The sequence below is a fragment of the Eretmochelys imbricata genome, chromosome 18 (assembly GCF_965152235.1).
Source record: "Eretmochelys imbricata isolate rEreImb1 chromosome 18, rEreImb1.hap1, whole genome shotgun sequence".
NCBI classification, from domain to species: Eukaryota; Metazoa; Chordata; order Testudines; family Cheloniidae; genus Eretmochelys; species Eretmochelys imbricata.
Window position 1 is genome coordinate 21,022,162 of NC_135589.1, and position 17,287 is coordinate 21,039,448.

The following is a 17,287-nucleotide window of genomic DNA, read 5'->3' on the forward strand; positions in this document are numbered from 1 at the left end:
GTGAATTTTGCTCTGACCTCTCAAGGTCCCTTCAGCCTTACATTTGGGGGGGGGTGTTCCATTTTTCTGTTGAATAATTGGAAAGATTAAAGAAGACAAAAGTTTTGAATGAAAAGTTTTGACCAGCTCTGTTTGCAAGTACAGTGACTTCTAAGAAAGAGGAGGAGGATGTGATTTGGAAAATATGGCCCTATGCAGAGAGGTAGCTTTTTAAACCAGTGGTGGACTGTTTCTGAGTGTCTGGGCCTTAGTCTTATCTACCTTCATTTACTCAGGCACCACGTGGGTTTCAGAGTGTTACCAGAAGAGAATGGTAGGTATTCGCCTCTGCTTTGCACTGGCATGAATGACTGCACAGGATGTCAGGCAGGAAAGGGTTAGTCCATCTATTCATGAAAGGCACCCATTAACTCCCACTGACTTCAGTCCCAGCTTTCCTTGGGTAAATGCTGTATAAAACCAATTAAGGATTTCAGGAGTTTTAACGGTAAGAGTAATTAACCACTGGAAGTGCTTACCAAGGGTCGTGCTGGATTCTGCATCACTGGTCATTTTAAAATCAAGATTGTATGTTTCTCTAACAGATCTGCTCTCAGAATTATCCTGGGGAAGTTCTGTGGCCCATGTTCTACAGGAGGTCAGACTAGAGGATCACAATGGTTCCTTCTGGCCTTGGAATCTATGAATCTATGATTTGGCCCAATGATTCTTTAGAGAAAAGGATATGGGCATGTATCTAAGACATTGCGCTGATTATCGTTTTAGCAAACTACTTTAGATTAGTTAAGTAAAACTTTAGTGGCGGGGGGCAGGTTAAAACTCAAAATTTTGTAGTCCTGGAATAAAAGTGGAGAAGAAGCAATGCTTCAATATGAAAGAAAGTCTGAGTATTTTAAACCAGCTCAAAATAAAAAAGTGACTTACGGTGACAATTCAATGCGAGGTGCAGCTCTTCGTTTCATGTAAAAAGACTAATTAAAATTGAAGTGCACCCCACTGCACTTTCTTTATTGTCTGTAACATACCAGACCCCTTAATAAAACCTAGAGCACAGGGTGTACTGCAGGGACATAAACTGGTAGTTAATGATGTAATATACAGTGAAGTGCAGTGCTTAGCCAAGCAGGTCAGCCTGGTAAATGAACTCCGGAGATAGCTGCTCTGTTTGAAGCACCTGGTTCATAACAGTGGGTTACACATGAGGAGCAAGAGTGCAGCCACTCTTAGCCTGGAGCTGATTAACAAATTTGCATTCCATGCACTTCCTTAAGAAAAAGAGAACATCACATAGAATATTGTCAGTTCCCTGGCCTGTTCTGTGTTAACTCTGTGTACCTCTCTGATCATGCCAGATCTGGCCATTCGTTATGGACAGTCAGCAGGCTGTAGTTCATCTATTTTTCTGTCCCGTCTCGTTCTGTTTCATTTCATAAAATGTTTTACAGCCCCGTGGAGGTGCAATGTAAAAAGGAAACACAGACCCTTTTATTCCAGGATCACGTCATCACAGAAAGGAGAGAAGTGACCCATTAAGTCAATTTTCCTAGATGCTGTTGACAATAGAGGTTGAAGGATATAAACATGATCCCATAAGGAAACTAAACGCATCATTAATATAATGTTATGTTGTTTTAAAGCTGTGTATTGGAACTGTGCTTGTATACATGGTACACTGTAGCCTCAGCATTTAGCTTGGTACTCTTGCTAGACTGTCCCTGGCATAGCTATTGGTATCTGTATTTTGAATGAAGTTAGGTATGTGCCCAGCTCTAGAATGTTGCCATGCCAATTTGAGCATTGCTGACAGCACAGTTCCTGAAGATCAGCACCACTGACGTTCTGCAGAAGAATGAGGTTTCATTTCCTGTGGGCTACTTTCCTTATGGCTTTAGTGGCCTGGATTTGGGATTGGATTTAATTAGCGTGTAATGTCAGGTCTACTTTGGGAGCTTGTGAGAATGCTGCAGGTAGGGAAAATGGATCAGTCAATTTGTGTGTGTGTGAGAGAGAGAGAGAGAGAATTTCATCTTACTGGATTCAACCCTGAAGTTTCAGAAAAAGTAATTTGTTGTACATTGATATATTTTCTGTCTCTGAGTTCAGAAAACTCTTGCTGCTGACCTTCTTATTTAATTGTCTCATCTCCTTACTTCTAATGGGCATGGACTCCAGGTAGATAAATAAGAAGGAGACGTAGGGAAAAGTTTTTTGTTTTATGTAGAAAAAAAGAATTTGATATGGAAAACCTGCATTTGAGATGCAAAAATTAAAATATATGAATTTATAGATAAACATATTTAAAGGCAGGGAAGAGAATGAAAATGACTCCTGTTAAGGCACTGTTATTGAACGTTTCTGGTGTGAATCTGTACATTGATAATTAATTAATTACACACAAAGCCGGGGGAGACATCTTACCAGCAAGTGAAATGTTTATTCTTCATAACTACAAAGGCAGCCCCAAATTTGCAATGTGTTTCATACAAGCAGCGTGGAGTATCCTTGAAGTCAGTGAGGCCCAGGGGTCTGTGCACACCATCGGTTGCAGGATCTGGACCTTAAAGGTAGATTTGGGTTGATGAAGTCAAGCCTTTTATGCCAGGATTAGTAACATGAGTCTCCTTCTCAACCCGGCCATGACTGGAAATGCCTCTAACCACTCGAGTTAGATTTAAGTTTGCGAATAAAGAGACAGGCTTGGGAGCATGACTATGGGTTATATACTGTATCTAGCTAATATACAGTTCAGCTAAGAATGCTGAGGTCAGAAATGCACACACACTGGACATATTGCTAAGGACTTTTCAAAGTAGAATCCATTCTTGAGTCATTCAAAGCATGGCAGTGTACTGTTCCTGTTTCATACCCCTACTTAAAAAAATATTTAGGCCAAAATTTCAAAACTGGACATTGATTTTGGATGCCCCAAGTTTTGGGGGTTCAACTTAAGACACCTTGAGGTCAGTTCTGAAAATGTTGCCCTTAATATGTAGAAAAGCAGATGGCTTATTCTTTTGAAGCTACAGAAGTCATTTTCATTATGTTTCTTCTGGTCTGGTTATCCGATTTTTCTTCTCAACACGGGTAAACCTGGCATGCTACTCTAATAGATACACAAACATTGCATTGTAATCTGTTACATAAATCATTTTCTTTCTCTTTTTCTAATACAGTTCGATGTCTGTCCGCAGGTCAGGTTGCCCGGTAGGAAGCCATGCTTGGATATTAATAGCCATGTTTCAACTAGCCATGGATTTCACCATCTGTGAATCTGTAGCCCAAGGCCAAGGGTTTAGGCTCCTGCAAAGGCCTTCTCACTGGCATAGATTGTCCCATAGTCCTTTGTGGAGTTTTAAAAATGGACAGCAACTGAGGATTCCTGGCCCTTTTTGGAACCATGTTTCTTCTCATCCGGAACGATCTCATGGGCAAATACAAACATATCATTCAAAAAGGCCACACAAAGCCACAGACCAGTTAGCAGGCTTTTATAAAAGCATGCAGTCCAAGCACTCTGCTACTGCAAAACCAGCCCCTTCTGTTGTAGATGGGAGCAGCAAGAGTACAGACCAGCAGACTCCTTTGAAAAGGGGGAAAAGGCACCTCCGAGGAAGCAATTTTGATCACAGAGACAGGAGGCCCACCACGGTGCCTGAAGTAATTGTATGGGGCCCAACAGGGGAAGAGGACTCCATGGAAACCAGTACGTTCCCTGGGAATTATGGCACCACCACGACTTCCGCTTTACAAACCAGAACGACTACTGTGGCAACCACCACCACCACCACTTCCACCACTGTACGGTCTAAGGGGTTCACAGCATCACCCGTGCCAGGGCTTAACAAACACAAGAACAACCCTGGCAGGATTAGCACAACGGAACCCTACACCAGCCACAAGAGCAATGGAAAAGAAGCCCGTCCACCTAAGTTAATGGGAGACACTACAGGTATTTTCTGTCTGTTGATAGGGATTTGTTTTAACTGTTGATCTGGGCTAAGTAAGAGCAAAAAACCTATTGCCGAGGGCAGAGGTGTGTCCTATATGATGGGCACCAATGAGGAGACGGTACTGCGGGACAATGCCACAATATAAACAAGGTGCAGTGTCTGACGAAGGCTTCATATTGTGTTGGCTTTGCCAGGCTGCAATCATCATTAAGGAGTAATTAAAGAGAACATTATAGTATAATGTCCAGGTTTCAAAACAGTTAAGCAATTTTCAGTTAGGGAAAGGTGGGTGAACAGCTTTGAATAAAATGAAAACTGACCTGAATTTTTTTCTGAAATTTGATCTAAACTTTTTTTGTGATTTGCAAAACATTTGTATACTCTTTCTACTGTATTTAAAATCTTCCTCTGCCTTCTTGGGTTCCCCAGGAATATAGCAGTATTTTTGGTTTGATCAGCAACATGAAATCTCACAGGAAAGACTAGCCCAACAAGATTTGCAGCCTGGTTTTGCAAACTCAAGAAGCATCCAGATTTTGGGGTGTTTGTCCAACAAAGTATTTTGCTGTTCACATATTTCTTTCTAGTCCCTTTCATACAATATGTCACTAATCATATACACACTGTGGTTGCTAGCTCTGAACTGCAGACAGATTCTATGTGCAACATGCAAGTCTTAACAATCCCTGAAAAGTGTAATAATAATCAATGTATTAATGTGGCACTCTGACACAGTACAATATGCAAACAACCTAGATTGTTGGTGTTTCAGCTTTGGTGACTGCGGAGAAAACTGAGTTTGGTTTTCACTATTCTTTCCCTGATTTAGATGCAGTTTTTCATTACACAGAAGCATACAGCAACGCCTGCTGAAGTCATTATCATAATTGTTTTCTGCCTTACAGTAGAACTTTTTTCTCATGCAGACTGGACACAAAGGTTACTTTAGTGCAAGTTAAGCTGGGAGAATTCTGCTAAAAAGAAATCACAAACCTTTGTGTCAATGAGAGCTACCGATTCCTTTCATTTCTATTCAGGACTCTTCTCAGTTGCTCTTCACGAACATTTGTTGAGTAAGCATGTTTGCAAGAATGTTCTCAGTCAGAAAACATGCGGTAACTATCCATGTTGTGATACATATGCATGCGTGTTGATGATAAATGTGTGTGGGCCATCTCAGAAGCTCTTTTTGGCCTCAGGAGTAGGAACAACTTCATTTGACTTAGGTGATCAGACACACCAAGTTCTGAATACTCAATGAAACAGTCGAATTGAGCAATTCATGTGCTGAAACGTGTTCACTTACAACATTCCTCAAGTTATTATGGTTAATTAACGTATTGGTAAAAAATCTGCAAATCTGAAAAAAAAAGCTACAAAAAAACCCCACGTTCTAATTTCTTACTAGAGTCAGGGGATAAATCCTTCATTAAACTGTTCACTGTGACTAGTTTGTTCAGAATAATTCAGGCTCACATCAGAGTCTCCCATCTAGCCTCTGCCAGGGGTTGTGAGCTTCTAGCATCTCACTGATAGAGTTGGTTTCTGATCAGACTGCAGTGTAAGTGTTAGCCTGGGATCTCAAATGCTCCCTATTCTCCTCAGCATCATGTACAGTGTATGATATTAAAAATAAAAACAACCCATCAGGGCAGCACTTTGGATTACCTAGTGTCCCTGAGGAAGATGGTAATGGGATCAGGCTACAGGCATAGAGCATTGATTAGTGCTTAGGACTGGGACACAGCACCTAGCAAAAGGGGGTCCTGGTCCACGACTCTTGATGCTACCACAGTACAAGTAAATAATTTTAATAATAATAAGCCTGGGGTTGTGTTAGAGGCAAGGTCTTCTGTCGGGTAAGAATGTTGCAGAAAATTGAGGGGAATTTGGGTTTAAAAATGAACACTGGGTAAGCCGATGAGAACTCTGATCCATCATCTTTATGTAAGACATTTGCTAGGAGTGTACAGAGTTTGCCTATTGCCTCTATAAATCCACAAGCCTAATCAAATTTAGTGCAGCACTCATTTACTATAGTATTTAGGAAAATATACTATTTTCCACCGACACCATTTGCTGTGTGGGAAAGCAGTTTTCCATTTATTCCAAATTATATTTATTTATTACTAAAGTTATACCATGGAACAATATTATGTATCTTGGCAAATTAATTCACATTACATGGACGCTGAGTAGTCCAACAAGTCAGATGCTTATCTGAGAAAGAATTATAGGGTTTCATGATGCAGTCTCCATCCTGATTAATTTCTCTAATAAACCCTCTTCAGAAAAAATGTCACTCCTAACTTCAAGAAGTTATTCATATCTGTGAAAAGGAGCCCCGCCTACACAGCAGATGAGATGTCAGCCTCAGCTGGCTCAGTTAGCGACAGAATATCAGTCACACTCTCCAGCACAAGAAATCTAACCAGTTCATACTAAGACATTTGATGGAATGCTAAGATTTACTTCCCAAACTGCATGTTGTTTTCAAAGCAGATAGTGTCATCAAGTCCTATTGTTATTAGCAATACTTACATCTGTAGCTAACTACATTTGTACACATGCGTCTGAAATCAAATAGGTGCCTTGCACTGAGCAAATTCCTGTTTATTGCTGTGGCTTAATTACAAATGGTATAACACTGTCAAAGTGTTACAGGGTATTGTTGAGCTGCTGGGATATCAGGGGAGTAAGTCAGAGGAGAGTCTTCCTCACCCTGGACAGCTGACATAGGCTTTTTGTCTAAAATGTGACTCATCATTTATTATCCCTGTAATGTCAAGATTCATTAACTGTGTTGCCAGTCAGTGGTCCTGTATCTGGGACACCACTCTGTGATCTAGGCACATTGCCTAGGTCAGTAGTTTGTGTCTAAGTTGTTGCCTTCTCCTCTGGTCTTTATATCAGGTAACCAATGTTATGATATTTCAGAATTGCCCAAGGTTTACTGAGTAGTTTGAAGATAACACTGGCAGTTTGGTAAGGGTATTTGACAGATATATGTCACTATTCAGGAAAACATTGCAATATGTTTCTACTTGAACTATCAAATGACCACTGATAATTGTCACTGCACAAACAGGCCTTCAGCAGATTTCTGTCCTGCCCACTAGGATGACAGACAAATGATCTCAATAGATCCAGTAGAATGTAGGATTGGGATATTGAGGTGGTGTTTTTATTTGTTTTTCTCACCATTGTACTTTTGGTTGAGTTGATCTGTTCAGTACACGGACTTCAGCAGAGCCGCTCCACAATGAGTTTGCTCTCCTGGCTTGGCTCAGAAGTGCCCACAGTGATTGTAGCGAAGTCTTAAATTTGTATTGGTGATTGACCTCTGGAGGTTCAGTCTGGAAGTGTTGTCCACCATTAGACAGTAGCTGGAGCAAGCCTCTAGAAGGATTCCTGCATTTGGTTTCTGGCTTAGATGCTGACTGGGTCTATTAAGTTGATGAAATAACGTAACAACGCAGTACTGCAATTTACCCATCCGTAAAGGGTCATGGGGTGCTCTACTCACCAATGGGGGGTCTTCCTTCTGGCAGTTCTGGGGATTAGCTCCATCTAGTTCAGCACCTCCTTTCTTCTCTTCCATCATTGCCGCTCTCCTCCCGCTCATGGAGATGTAATACAGCCATTTCGTGACTCAGCCCTTCAGGCAGGTCACACTGTGTTTTTCCCTTCCAGGGGAGTCTTTCAAAGACCCTCTGCACCAGGGTTTCTACCCCCTTTCTTTCTCCCTTACCTCAGGGAGAGACACTGCTGGCTTCTTCCCTCGAGAATCCTGGCTTGATAGGAGCCTTGCTTGTTCCCTCACAGATGAGCTTCCTACTAATTAGCGCCCTCTACACAGCCTAAATCTCCCCCATTTGCAGCTTAATTGGTTGATTGGGCCCACCTGGCCTAATTCAACTCTCTCAAGGTAGGTGTGGGGAGCACATCTCATCACAGGTACACACTGAGCACTTTGTGACTATTAGACCCCTTTCAGATATCTCAAGTTGGGCTCCCAAAACCTGAGGCACCTAAAATCAGTAGTCACTTCTATAAACGTAAGCCTAGAATTCTAGTGGCTCTGCAGTTGTGTGTGAGGCATCTTTAACTGCTGTACAATATACAGCACATAAGGAGACAAATGTAAGCATGTTCTAATGAAAGAAAACCCTTTGATCTTCATAGCTATTCATAGTTTGTTCTCCAGCGTAGATCAATCAAAACTCAAGGATGAGATAGCATGGACCAAGATGGAACAATGCTTGGTAATTTTTATTTTGGTACTGGAATTCGCTTACACCTTTTCAAGGATGTTCCTCCAGCTGCTTTGTCCTTGTCAGCATGATGCCTCTAACATCCCTTACCGCGCTGACAGTCACAAAGTTTTGCTGCGGCCTGACTGATGTGGCTCTTGCTGGGATTTTACCATTTGTGGGTCTTTGAACAGCTTCCTAGCCTCAGCTTTGCAGTCCAGCTCAGCTGTGAGAGCTGGATGCTGTTATAATGAGAATCAAAAATGAAAGGGCAAGGTGCATCTCCCGAACCCTATAATTGGGTTTAAATCCATGGTTGTTAGTCACCCAGGGCCGAGTCCAGTGCCCCTCGTCCAACTGAGTATCCCTTCCTCAGGCCGTAAAGCTGCTTGAAGCGACAGTCACTAGGTTGTTCCTGAGGGCTCTGCAGGACAGTGATTCACAGAATGCTAGTGGATCTGCACAGATCAACAGGCCTTCATCCTGCCCAGCCTCCACATAGCCTGTGCTGAGAGATTCCAGATCCAAGCCAGCCTCTCCCAATTCTCCTATCCTGTCCCAATCCCCTGAAGGCTCATGCTCAGCCTGTGCTTCTAAGATATCTGGGAATTGAAACTCACCAGCTGACTTCTATCTTTTAGCTCTTAACTCTCATTAAGGAGTTTTCAGAAAGATTTGAGTTTTCGTTAATTGGCCTCTTTTACTGAATAAGTGAATACAATAAAATACTTTTGTTGGCTAAAGGACCTTTCTGACCTTAGCTGTCCACCCTAACTTGAGTAAAACCTAAACTCTGAATATCCCTTTATTTTCTTCATCTGCATTAAATCATAGAATCCCAGGGTTGGAAGGGACCTGAGGAGGTCATCTAGTCCAACCCCCTGCTCAAAGCAGGACCAATCCCCAATTTTTGCACCAGATCCCAAATGGCCCCCTCAAGGATTGAACTCACAACCCTGGGTTTAGCAGGCCAATGCGCAAACCACTGAGCTATCCCTCCCCTCCCCATATGCTGGCTGCCTCAGAGACTTTTTTTGGGGGGGAGAAGCTTTCCACTCAGCTCTTTCTCACTCCCTAGGTTAAATCCTAGTAAGGGCTTGCAATTGTTTAAGTTAAAAAAAAAAACACAAACAAAATGAAGACCTCCCCCAAGATGGTTCATGATTCATACACTGGGGCACAAAAGGTTAAAATTCTAGCAGGGGATGAGATTGGTAGAGAGTAGATGTTTGATAGAAACTAGTACATTGTGGGAAACTGATGAAATAAATAAGAGGATATATGTATATACACACAGTCTGGGCCAGATCTTCCTCTAAACTCCAGTGATGGTTAAGGGGTGTGAACTGGGATGGAGCATCCTCAGGGAAGGAAACCTAGGTAAAATAAATATTGCTCCAACATCTAATATAACCCCCCCTTTTAAGACAAATACCCTATATAGGTACTTACTGATTTCACCTGCTCAGCTTCCCATTGGGACACCAAATTACGTCCCGGGCCCTAGTAGTTTGCTCTTACAGTGTGTGAGAAATACCAAATATTGCTGTGCTGAGCTGCATTAAATGGGAAGAAACATTACAATAGCAGTGGGGTCTCCCTGCATTTCCCATCACTTCTGCATGGAAGGGCAGCAACCAACTCTGTCTTTAAGCAGTGAGTAAAGTATCCTGTCTTAAATAATGCCATACATATGTAAGGCCATGCATTTTTCAAATTCTTCTGCTCTCTGCTACACGAGGCTGAGGCAATGGAAGTAGTTATACTTTGCCTGGAAGTACTATATGGTTAGACATTAAGACTATTCGACTCGTCTGTACTTTTTTGTCTAGTTCAGTGAACATTACAAATCATTGTCTTGCAGTCTTGTTACATTAGTGCTGCAATAAGCAGAACGGATAAGTAAAGTAAAGCTTTCAAGGCTGGAACACTTCCGTTTTCCACAACAGATCCAAAAAGTAAAGATTTCTATAGTGTTTACTCCCTGAAAGATTCAAATGAAGAGAAATAAGCTTTGGTAATAGAGAAGGTGGATGTGAAAGACCATGGATTGTACCGCAGAGCTGCAAACAAATAATCAAACTCAGCTGGACTACAACAAAACCTCTGTTCCAATCCCACACTGTTTCATATGGATTGAATGCTGTTTACCTATGTGTCTTTCTTCCTCTATTTCTGTCATGCACACGCACAGACACACGAACACACACCCACCCGAACTTGTGCATATGCACACAGAGACGCTCATACTCAGACATTGGAGTCAGTCCAGATTTAACCACAGCAAGAGAGAAAAATGTGGATCCTATACTTTATGGGATGAATGGTACAGAGAGATAGGACGAAACGAAGTTATTGAATATTAATATTCTCTAGAAATGCTCTGAATGTAGCAGTTGACACTACACCACCCATAGACGCACCTGTACACCTATGCGATGTCTTTCCTGCTCAGTGTATATTAACAATAAGGGCCTTGGGGAACAATCTTGGTATTTCCTCGGGGATTAAGAATTGCTACATCTGAGAACATCAGCTCCACCCATCTGGTTGTTAATCCCCGGAGCCGCTCTGCTCCTCAGTCCTATCTTTGTTAATGGGTCTGTGTCCAGTGTGATCAGCCAGCATGCATTTTACTATTATTATTTTAAAGCAGTGCAGGTGTTTGTTGAACATTAGCAATAGCCCTGCCAGTGAACAAGAGCTGCATCTCAAAGACCCTGGGGACCAGATTTTGGCTCCCATTTCAGCCCATCTGGAACATTTGGTGTCAAAAGGGCCGTAAATTGCCTTAACAAAGTGACCGAGCTTTGTCCTGGCAGGGGGGACCCTGCATGCCTTAGCATCGACAAAGGCGCTCTATCGTCTCTCCTTCCCTCCAGATGTGTCTGGGGCCAGAGTGTTGCTGCATCCCAAGAACCCTTGGATAGCAAAAAGGCCCCACTGGGGCTGTTACCAGCTGATGTAGTCATTTGGAACGGCATCTGGGCTATTCTACCCTCTCAGGGACAAATCAACCCCCAATAGCTCTGGGAATCAAGGAAGCAAAAAGGTGATGTATAGTTACCTTAGCCCACCTGACTGACTCAGCCAGATTCAAGTATTGGGGCAATATATTGAATACATCCTGTAATCCAAAGGTAACTGGTTTCCCCTTTGTTCATAAAAAGTCTTCCTATTCAATGACTGTATTGCAGTAACAGAAAACGCCTGGAGCCCTGACATGTACTAATGCACCCTGGCATTAAATTAGTTTTGAGATAGTTAATTCTGATTAAATACCTAGCATATTAATACTTCTATATATAGCTAACAATACATCATTGTTTCAAAACCCAGAGGACTTGGTGGGAACTTACTTGAGTGGGAATATAACAAGTGAAGAAAGAAGAATATGGCCTGGGTTAAGTGGCTGTACCCAGACCTGTTCATTTGTAGACTTTCATACTTTCGAGGGAGAGTTTTTCTCTGGAAATTATACTTTATTTTCTTTGCATTAAGTAGACTCCACTGATACATGAGTAGACACCAGTTCTGCAAACACTGACTTGTGCATTTGGAGATGTCCATTGGAGCAGTCCAGTGTTGTTATAGTATTAAAGTTTGTTTATATTGTGGGAGAGCTTAGGGGTCCAGGCCATAGACCAACAGCCCATTGAGCGGGGCACCCATACAGAGAACAAAAAGATGGGCCCTGTCTCAGAGAGTTTGTGAGATTGCTCATAGACATAAGTGTTTGCAGGGTCCTGGCCAGAGATTTTAATTTACTTATTTTTATTCTGGTCCAAATCTGTGAGGGGCGCACTGTGAATACAGAATCTGCACTGGTTGCTGAGTGCTGGGCTCATTCCCTTCATACAGTGCCTCTCCGCATTTTCCAAACCAGGCGCCCCCTCCCAGCCTCTGCTTCAGTACCTTCATCCTTTATCAGTAGTAATGAGGTGCGCCTCTTGTCCTCTGAATGTCATTGGTGCCATATACCGTTACCTTAGAGACCCTGCAGATTTGTGTTGGAAGGCTGGACTCCCGGAGGCAGAACAGGTAAAATGCTGCATTCAATGTACAGTTTGTTTTTCTTTAGAAACCAACCCCCTTAGGCAAAAATTCTCTCCCTCCCGCACCTTACTGAATAAAGGGAAACCAGAAAACAAGATTTATCTGTGAGCCACTAGCTGCAAAGCAGCTCTTAAGGTAAATTCATGTGGAATAGAAAATATTCTGCTGGTAAGTAGGAAAAAGATAGAAAAGTGAGTGTGTTTAATATACATAAAAGTATATACGTGAATAGAAAGACTAGTCGGGGGTGGTGGATTTAATTGTGCAAGGCTTTTTGGTTTCCCATTGAGGCAAATAAAATCAGGTATGTTTATCTGTGTGCAACCCCAATTTGTTCTGTGTGTGGCACTCCAGGCATGTGTTCACCCAGGCATAGTTTACAATTATGCTTTTCAAAATGTACACCTCCTTTTGGGGGGGCTGTCATAATCATTTTACAATAGAGCATGTAAAGAAAGAAATAATTAAAATTCCATATTGCTGCCAGACACAAAGGTTGTAATGGGGCTTTTAACACAAGGCAGAAATGATTGTCTCTGCAAAACATGGTGTCTTTTGCAAAATGCTGAATATCCTCTTTTCCTACTGGCTAGGCTAAAAGAAAAAGAGGGCATTTTTTTTGTAGTCTGGGCATGTCTGGCGCTCACTGAGTTCTCTGAAGCTTTCTTTTTATTATGATTAGAATAAAGTAATTAAACCTGTAAGTGCTTTCTATGGCATAAGGCAGCATAGCTCTCTGTGCAGTCTGCTGCTCTGAATAGCTGTTTGAAATGTGGTCAGTGTCTTAGGCCTGTTCTTAATGGACAGGTGTCCACATCGCAAATGAACACTGCAGCTGGTACTAATTAGCACCCTTCCTTGAGAGTGGGGAAAGAGGTCAAGGATTGACTGGGTCTAAGCATCATCCTCCACCTCTGTCCAGTCTGCCTGTGTCCATCTCTGAGTTTTATGGGACATCACCCCTCATAGGCACTTTCTCCATCAATTGAGACACTTAGTGTGGGAACCTTGTTTGGTACTGCCTAGAGGGCTTCACTCTCCAGGGCTGTCAGCTGGAATCCAGAACCCCCTCCTCCACCCCGAAACCCAGGTCAGTTCACTAAGAATTTAAAATGAATAGACAAGAACCAAAATAGTCGGCTGCCCCACTGAGAAATGACCCCCATCTTCAAAAAGCGGGTATAGGATAGGGGGTGCTGGATGAGCAATCAGATGGTGCATGCCAGAGGCTTCAAAGGAATTAATTAGAGCTAAAATATGTTTAAAAGAAAACCCTGAGCAGTTGGAAGAGAACTGCCTCTTTGATCTGCTTTGCTAAGACATCATGATCTGCTGCAGATCTGGGAGTTCCAGTAGCAGCAGAGAGGAGTGAGAGAAATGAGGTTAGGAAAAATTTACTGGGAGACAGTAAATTTACCTCAAGAGGTGGCTGGTTTAAATTGTATTAACAGTGCAGGTGGATTTGACAATGATAGCGAGTTACTGATACTTGCAATTCTCTGCTCCGTGGATGCTGTGTGGGGCACCCTGCCTAATCACAACTACACGAATGCAGAGCAAAGGGGCACCACTCCATTGTGAAAGGGGCAAGCGAGACTCGTAGCTCCACATCTTTTTGAAATGCCCTGCCGGTCTCTGCGGTGCGTTTCCCTGAGGACAATCTCCTCTGGCAATGGTGCCATTTCCTCCACTGCATTCACGTATGGTGTGGCTGCACCTTACTGCAGCCAGGTGCCTCGTTCTCCATCGGGTGCGCACAGTACATTTGAAGCCCAGCCCCGCTGGGTTGCAGTGACTCACGCAAGTAGGCCAGAGTTGGGCCACCACCTCTGAGATGTCAGTGAGGTCTGAGGTGAGCTGCCGTGGGCTGTGAATGTGAGCAGGCCCCATCACACAAATGCTTTGGGCGTTGTAGAGGTGGAACCCACGTTCTACCACTCTCCCGTAAACAAAGCGGTGGCAGGTTGGAGTGACTGATTATTCATCAGTGTGAGCTTCGTCTTCCGAGGGGTGCGTCATCATTTCTAAGCCCTTTCACATCTTGCACTGGATAATGTCAGGCAGCCTCTTTCAGACTCAGTGGGAGGAGATGTTACCTGTGGTGAGGAGGGAGGGGAACAAAGCGTATTAAGGGGATCCAAGAGTCCCACTGTAGAATTACAAGAGTCCCTGATCTTTAGCCAGTCCTTCTTTTGGAAGAGAATTCGGCGCAGCTGAATAGTCACAGGCTGTGGAATGTAGCTGCAGGGCCGGTGGAGCTGGGAAGCTGCAGGGTGGGTTTGCTACGATGCCCTTGCCAGAGCAGTTCAGCCTTGACCTGGAGAGGACACTGGGTGGTGTTTTGAGGATGCCTGCATGGAGGAGAAAAGGGGGGTGTTCTCCCAATTGGGAAACATACTCAAACTTGCCTTGGCCAAAGGGAAAGTCCACCAGGCCTAATGGATCTTTTTCAGCCCTATTTTCTGGGTCTTGCATCTTCCCTCAGCTGGAGCAGGTTTGCTGGGACCATCTGATGGAACTAGGAGATGTTTCCGTCCCAAGCTCTTGCCCGTATCAGCAGGGATCCAAGGGAAGAAGGTAGGGAGGCCCGCAGGAGGGGTAGAGCACACAGGACTACCAGGCAGAAGCCAGGTCTTTTGGTCTGGCTTCCCTGGAAGAAGGCTGATCCACCCACCGCTCTGCAAGGGTTGAGAGTACAGAAGGCAGGATGAAGGGATTTATGGCTGGGACGTTAACTTGCTGCTAGCAGAGCCGGTTGGTGTCCAGGTTTCTGCTGAGCTGCGTAGTGACCTGTTTTGTTCACTGTGTTTGTGATCACAGCTTTGACAGGTTGGGGTGGAGGCAGCTAGGGCTGGTGCCCTGCCAGCAAGATGACGTTGGGGGCGGGGGGAAGTGTTGACAGATAGGGGGAGAGGTCATAGCACTGAGCCTAGGAGGAGAAGCTTGAAGAGGTCACATTTCCTGGGGTGTGGAGTTTGAATCCTGAAGGTAGGTTGTGGATGGGGGAGGAGGCTGTGCTCGGGGGCGTGGGGCTGAGCTTCCAGCAGGTGGGGACCAACGCAACGGTACACAGTAAAGGGGTAGCAGTCACTGCACGGGGCGGGGCGGGGGGTAGATCTGTGTGGCTGTTGTTTATAAGGTTGCAGCCATTGAACCTTGAACACAAGAGTTTTATCTCCATGTGGGGTTTTGTGGCCTACTTGCTGGAACAAACAGGTCCTGTACCTCCCGCATCGCTCACGGGGATTAGGTGTGTTCCTTCGGAAAGGGACAAACTGATCTCTCCCCCCCCCACCCCCCCGCAAACAATACCTACTGTTGCAACTGAATGAACAGCTTCACTCACTCCTTGGGGCTGAATAGCCTGGAAAATTTCTGCCACTTCTGTCCCCCACTGCATCTCCAGATGATACCAGTGGAAAGATCCAGATCCTTGTCTGATGTAAATCAGCACAGCTTCATTCACTGCAGTGGGGATATGCCAATTGGCAACCGCTGGGGTCTGGCCCTTCAAGTCCACAGTGTAGCTCAGCAAGCAGCAGTGCCTGTCACTCTTTTCATCTCCTTACAAGCGTGTTACCCCAGCTTCTTGCGTTTGCCTGTGAACAGCCCATCAATACTGCAGCAGTGAGTCCAGCGGACAGAAGAAAAGGAAAGAAAGACAAACTCTCTTAAGTGCTCACCGGGAAGTCTATTGATTTGCAGGTTTATAATGGCTGTACTCTCTGCTGATTGAAACCTCTGTCCAAGGCCTAAAATAGCTTCTTACATGCTCAAGTTAACCAGAAATGAGCTGTGCTTTTATTAACTGGTCAGCCAGCTCATTTTCCTCCCTATTCACTCCAGGCAGGGAAGAGCACTTTTGTTCCGGTGCTAAGAGTGTGCTTGCTCCCTGGTTTGGCAGGTAGGGCCTGACCCTCCAACCCGTGCTCACAGGAGTGGTCTTATGGCTAGGTTGGCTTGGCTGGGTCCTAACCCAGGAGTCTAGACCTCAAACAGGCCAGAGCAGACAGGCTGTCCCATCCTTTGGCTACAGACCTTCATCCATTCTCCTCCTCACTGCAGATTCCTGCCAGCCACGTTCCTCCCCACTGGGGGTCCTCCCTCCTTTTTGTCTTCCTGCTAAACATTGTCAGCACACCAGGCATCCTCAGCTGTTCCCCCTCCCCGCACCCATCTGCTATGACAATGCAAATGGCCATGGACTCCATGGAATTTAACTAGATGAAAGTCAATAAAGACAAGGGAAAGGCACGACACTTAGGAAAGAAAAATCAACTGCATGACTGGCTAGGCAGTGGTACTGCTGAAAGGGATCTGGGGGTTATGGTGTATCACAAATGAAATGTGAGTCCACAATGTGATGCAGGCACCAAAACGGCTAATTTTCTGGGGTATATTAACAGGAGTGTCATATAGAAGACCCAGAAGGTAGTTGTCCCATTTCACTCAGCACAGATGAGAATACTGTGTCCAGTTCAAGGCGCCACATTTTAAGAAAGATATGGAAAATTGGAGAGAGTCCAGAGCAGAGTTTCCAGAATGATAAATAGTTTAGAAAACCTGACCTGAAAAGAAAGGTTACAAAAACTGGGAATGTTTGATCTGGAGAAAAGAAGACTGGTGGGGAACCTGAGAACACTCTTTCGATATGTTATGGGCTGCTAAAAGAGGATGGTGCTCAATTGTTCTCCATGCCCACTGAAGACAGGACAAGCAGCGATCATCTTAATTTGCAGCAAGGGAGATTTAGGTTAGATATGAGGAAAAACTTGCTAACTCTAAAGGTGATTAAACTCTGAAATAGGCTTCCAAGTGTGGTTGTGGAATCCTCATCACTGGAGGTTTTTAAGAACAGGTTAGATGAACACCTGGATGGTCCAGGTTTACTTGGTCCTGTCTCAGCGCAGGGGACTAGACTAGATACCCTCTTGAGGTCTGCAGTTCTCTGATTCTGTGGTGTGAAGTACAACAGACTACATCAGCAAGGGGACACAGTTACAGTCACCAAGAGTACCAGAGCTTGAT

At 44.1% G+C, this 17,287-nt stretch overlaps 1 protein-coding gene across 1 annotated transcript in view; it reads left to right on the plus strand.

Annotated features, from left to right (window-relative positions):
- The first annotated feature begins 3,177 nt into the window (after positions 1 to 3,177).
- AJAP1 (adherens junctions associated protein 1) overlaps positions 3,178 to 17,287 on the plus strand; it is a 46,737-nt gene continuing 32,627 nt past the window's right edge. Inside the window, exon 1 of the mRNA XM_077837458.1 lies at positions 3,178 to 3,949. Coding sequence (XP_077693584.1) covers positions 3,178 to 3,949 — 772 coding nt within the window. The remainder of the gene's footprint in view (positions 3,950 to 17,287) is intronic.